The 1,856-nt window shown below is 40.9% G+C and overlaps 1 protein-coding gene across 1 annotated transcript; it reads left to right on the top strand.

Annotated features, from left to right (window-relative positions):
- Positions 1-608: 608 nt before the first annotated feature.
- LOC147482267 (uncharacterized) lies at positions 609-1,218 on the top strand. The gene is made up of 3 exons (XM_086579255.1): positions 609-667; positions 749-916; positions 1,012-1,218. The coding sequence occupies exons 2-3, from the start codon at positions 812-814 to the stop codon at positions 1,216-1,218; spliced, it is 312 nt and encodes a 103-aa protein (XP_086435381.1). The 5' UTR covers positions 609-667; positions 749-811.
- The last annotated feature ends 638 nt before the right edge of the window (positions 1,219-1,856 follow it).

Genomic DNA, 1,856 nt, shown 5'->3' with positions numbered 1-1,856 from the left:
TTCAGACTGTTCTACTTTTCACGTGGAGCTTCAAAGGACCGGCTTATGTGCTCTGGTCTTAGGTGTATACAGGCATCAGGATCCTGTGTTGGTCTCTGCGTTTGTGGAGAGGTGGCATCCAGAGACCAACACGTTTCATATGCCGTGGGGCGAGATGACAATCACGTTGGACGATGTTTCCCAACTCTTAGGAGTTCCGATCAGAGGCAAAGCAGTGACTGGGGACACTGATTTGACCTTGGAACAGACAAAAAGACTCCTCCACAAAAATCTTGGCATACCCATGGATAAGATAGATGCGGAGATGAAATCCAATAAGTTCACTTCCAAAGTTAGGATGGATTTCTTGATGAAGCAGTTTGCTGGGAAGGTAAGAGATGAAGATTTACGTGATGAAAATGGGGTTGTTGTGAAGAAGGCGTCAACCCAAAAAGAGGTGCAGTTTGTTGTGAGAGCTTATCTGTTATTTTTCTTTGGATATACCGCCTTTCACCGACATCGCCCTGAACCGGGTAGTTCCGTTTGTTATCCGAGATCGCTTTCGAAATTTGCCGAGATCGAGACTACGCGTGGGGTGTGACCTTCTTGGCTTACTTGTATTGGGGGTCTTGGGACTGCCACAAGTGCCAAGGTGAAGTGTGTTTCAGGCTATTTCACTCTCCTACAGGTATTAGTTTTTTTGTTTTTCTTTTCAATGTCAATTTTATCTATCTATTACAATATTAACTCGGTGTCTATATTAATGTAGGCATGGATTTATGAGTACTTCCCAGTGTTCAGGCCATACCCAAATGAGGACTATCATTTGAGCATGTCCCGTGCTAATAGGTACTCAGTTACTCAATCTTTTTATGCTAGCACAACAGCTGCATTGAAGTATACCCGAGCCACCATTGATAATATGACTTGTACCGATGTAAGCATTTTTGTATGTAAATAGTTTTATTTATTAATTAATATTATTAGTATGTGATTAATGATTAATTTCCTCGATCATATGCTATTTGACAGGTTGAATGGTATCCCTATGTTGAAGTCCGAGCTACACGGCCGGTGGATGAAATAGCATTTTTCGAGGGATTTATATGCTTTCTTGATAATGTCGAGCAGTACAATGTTGCGAGGGTTGTGCGTCAGTTGGGTCATATGCAGTTTGTACCCTCAGATCCCCCAAAACCAAAGACCTCGACGCTTAAACTACTTCGAACGCTGGTATGATGTGAAATTTAATATTGCGTCTTCCTACTGGAGTAATTGGCAGAATCACTTGATTCAACTTGAACAACGAGGACCCATTCCGTCTTATCCATGGGAGTGTGTTAGTAGATACATGAGTTGGTACGAAAACAATAGTCATATTCGAATGATAAACCCTGATCATCTTAGTCACTACTCCCTACAGAGTCTTCCATATCATAATCGGTGAGTTAATATCTTACAACGTTAATTTTGTTTTGTTTTGTTTTGGTATTTTATAAATGTAAATGTATATACTAATGTAGTTTTGTGTTTTAATTTTGATGACACCCGTCGTCGATGAAATTTCTCACTTGCTCAATCAAGGCCTGCAATTGGGTGGGGACTGCGATTCAGAGGATGCACCACGAACAAGTTCATGGAGGCATACAATTTGACCCGGTGCAAGTTCATTGGCGGACGATATCGTGAAGGAGCATAGGATTTAGGTATGTTCAGTTTGGTTAGTTTAGGGTTTAGTGGTTAGTTTGGTTAGTTTACCTCCTTTTATCTTGTGTTGGGACGAGTGTTGGAAATGGAAATGGTTTGTTTGTGTTAGTTGAGATGATCACGAGGAGTGTTTATTGGCATTTGAGATGATCTTTGGTTTTGCTTTACTT

Source organism: Coptis chinensis, chromosome 8 (assembly GCF_015680905.1).
Source record: "Coptis chinensis isolate HL-2020 chromosome 8, ASM1568090v1, whole genome shotgun sequence".
Classification (NCBI taxonomy): Eukaryota; Viridiplantae; Streptophyta; class Magnoliopsida; order Ranunculales; family Ranunculaceae; genus Coptis; species Coptis chinensis.
The sequence above is the reverse complement of the archived record's forward strand: the minus strand, read 5'-3'. Positions and strand labels throughout refer to the sequence as shown.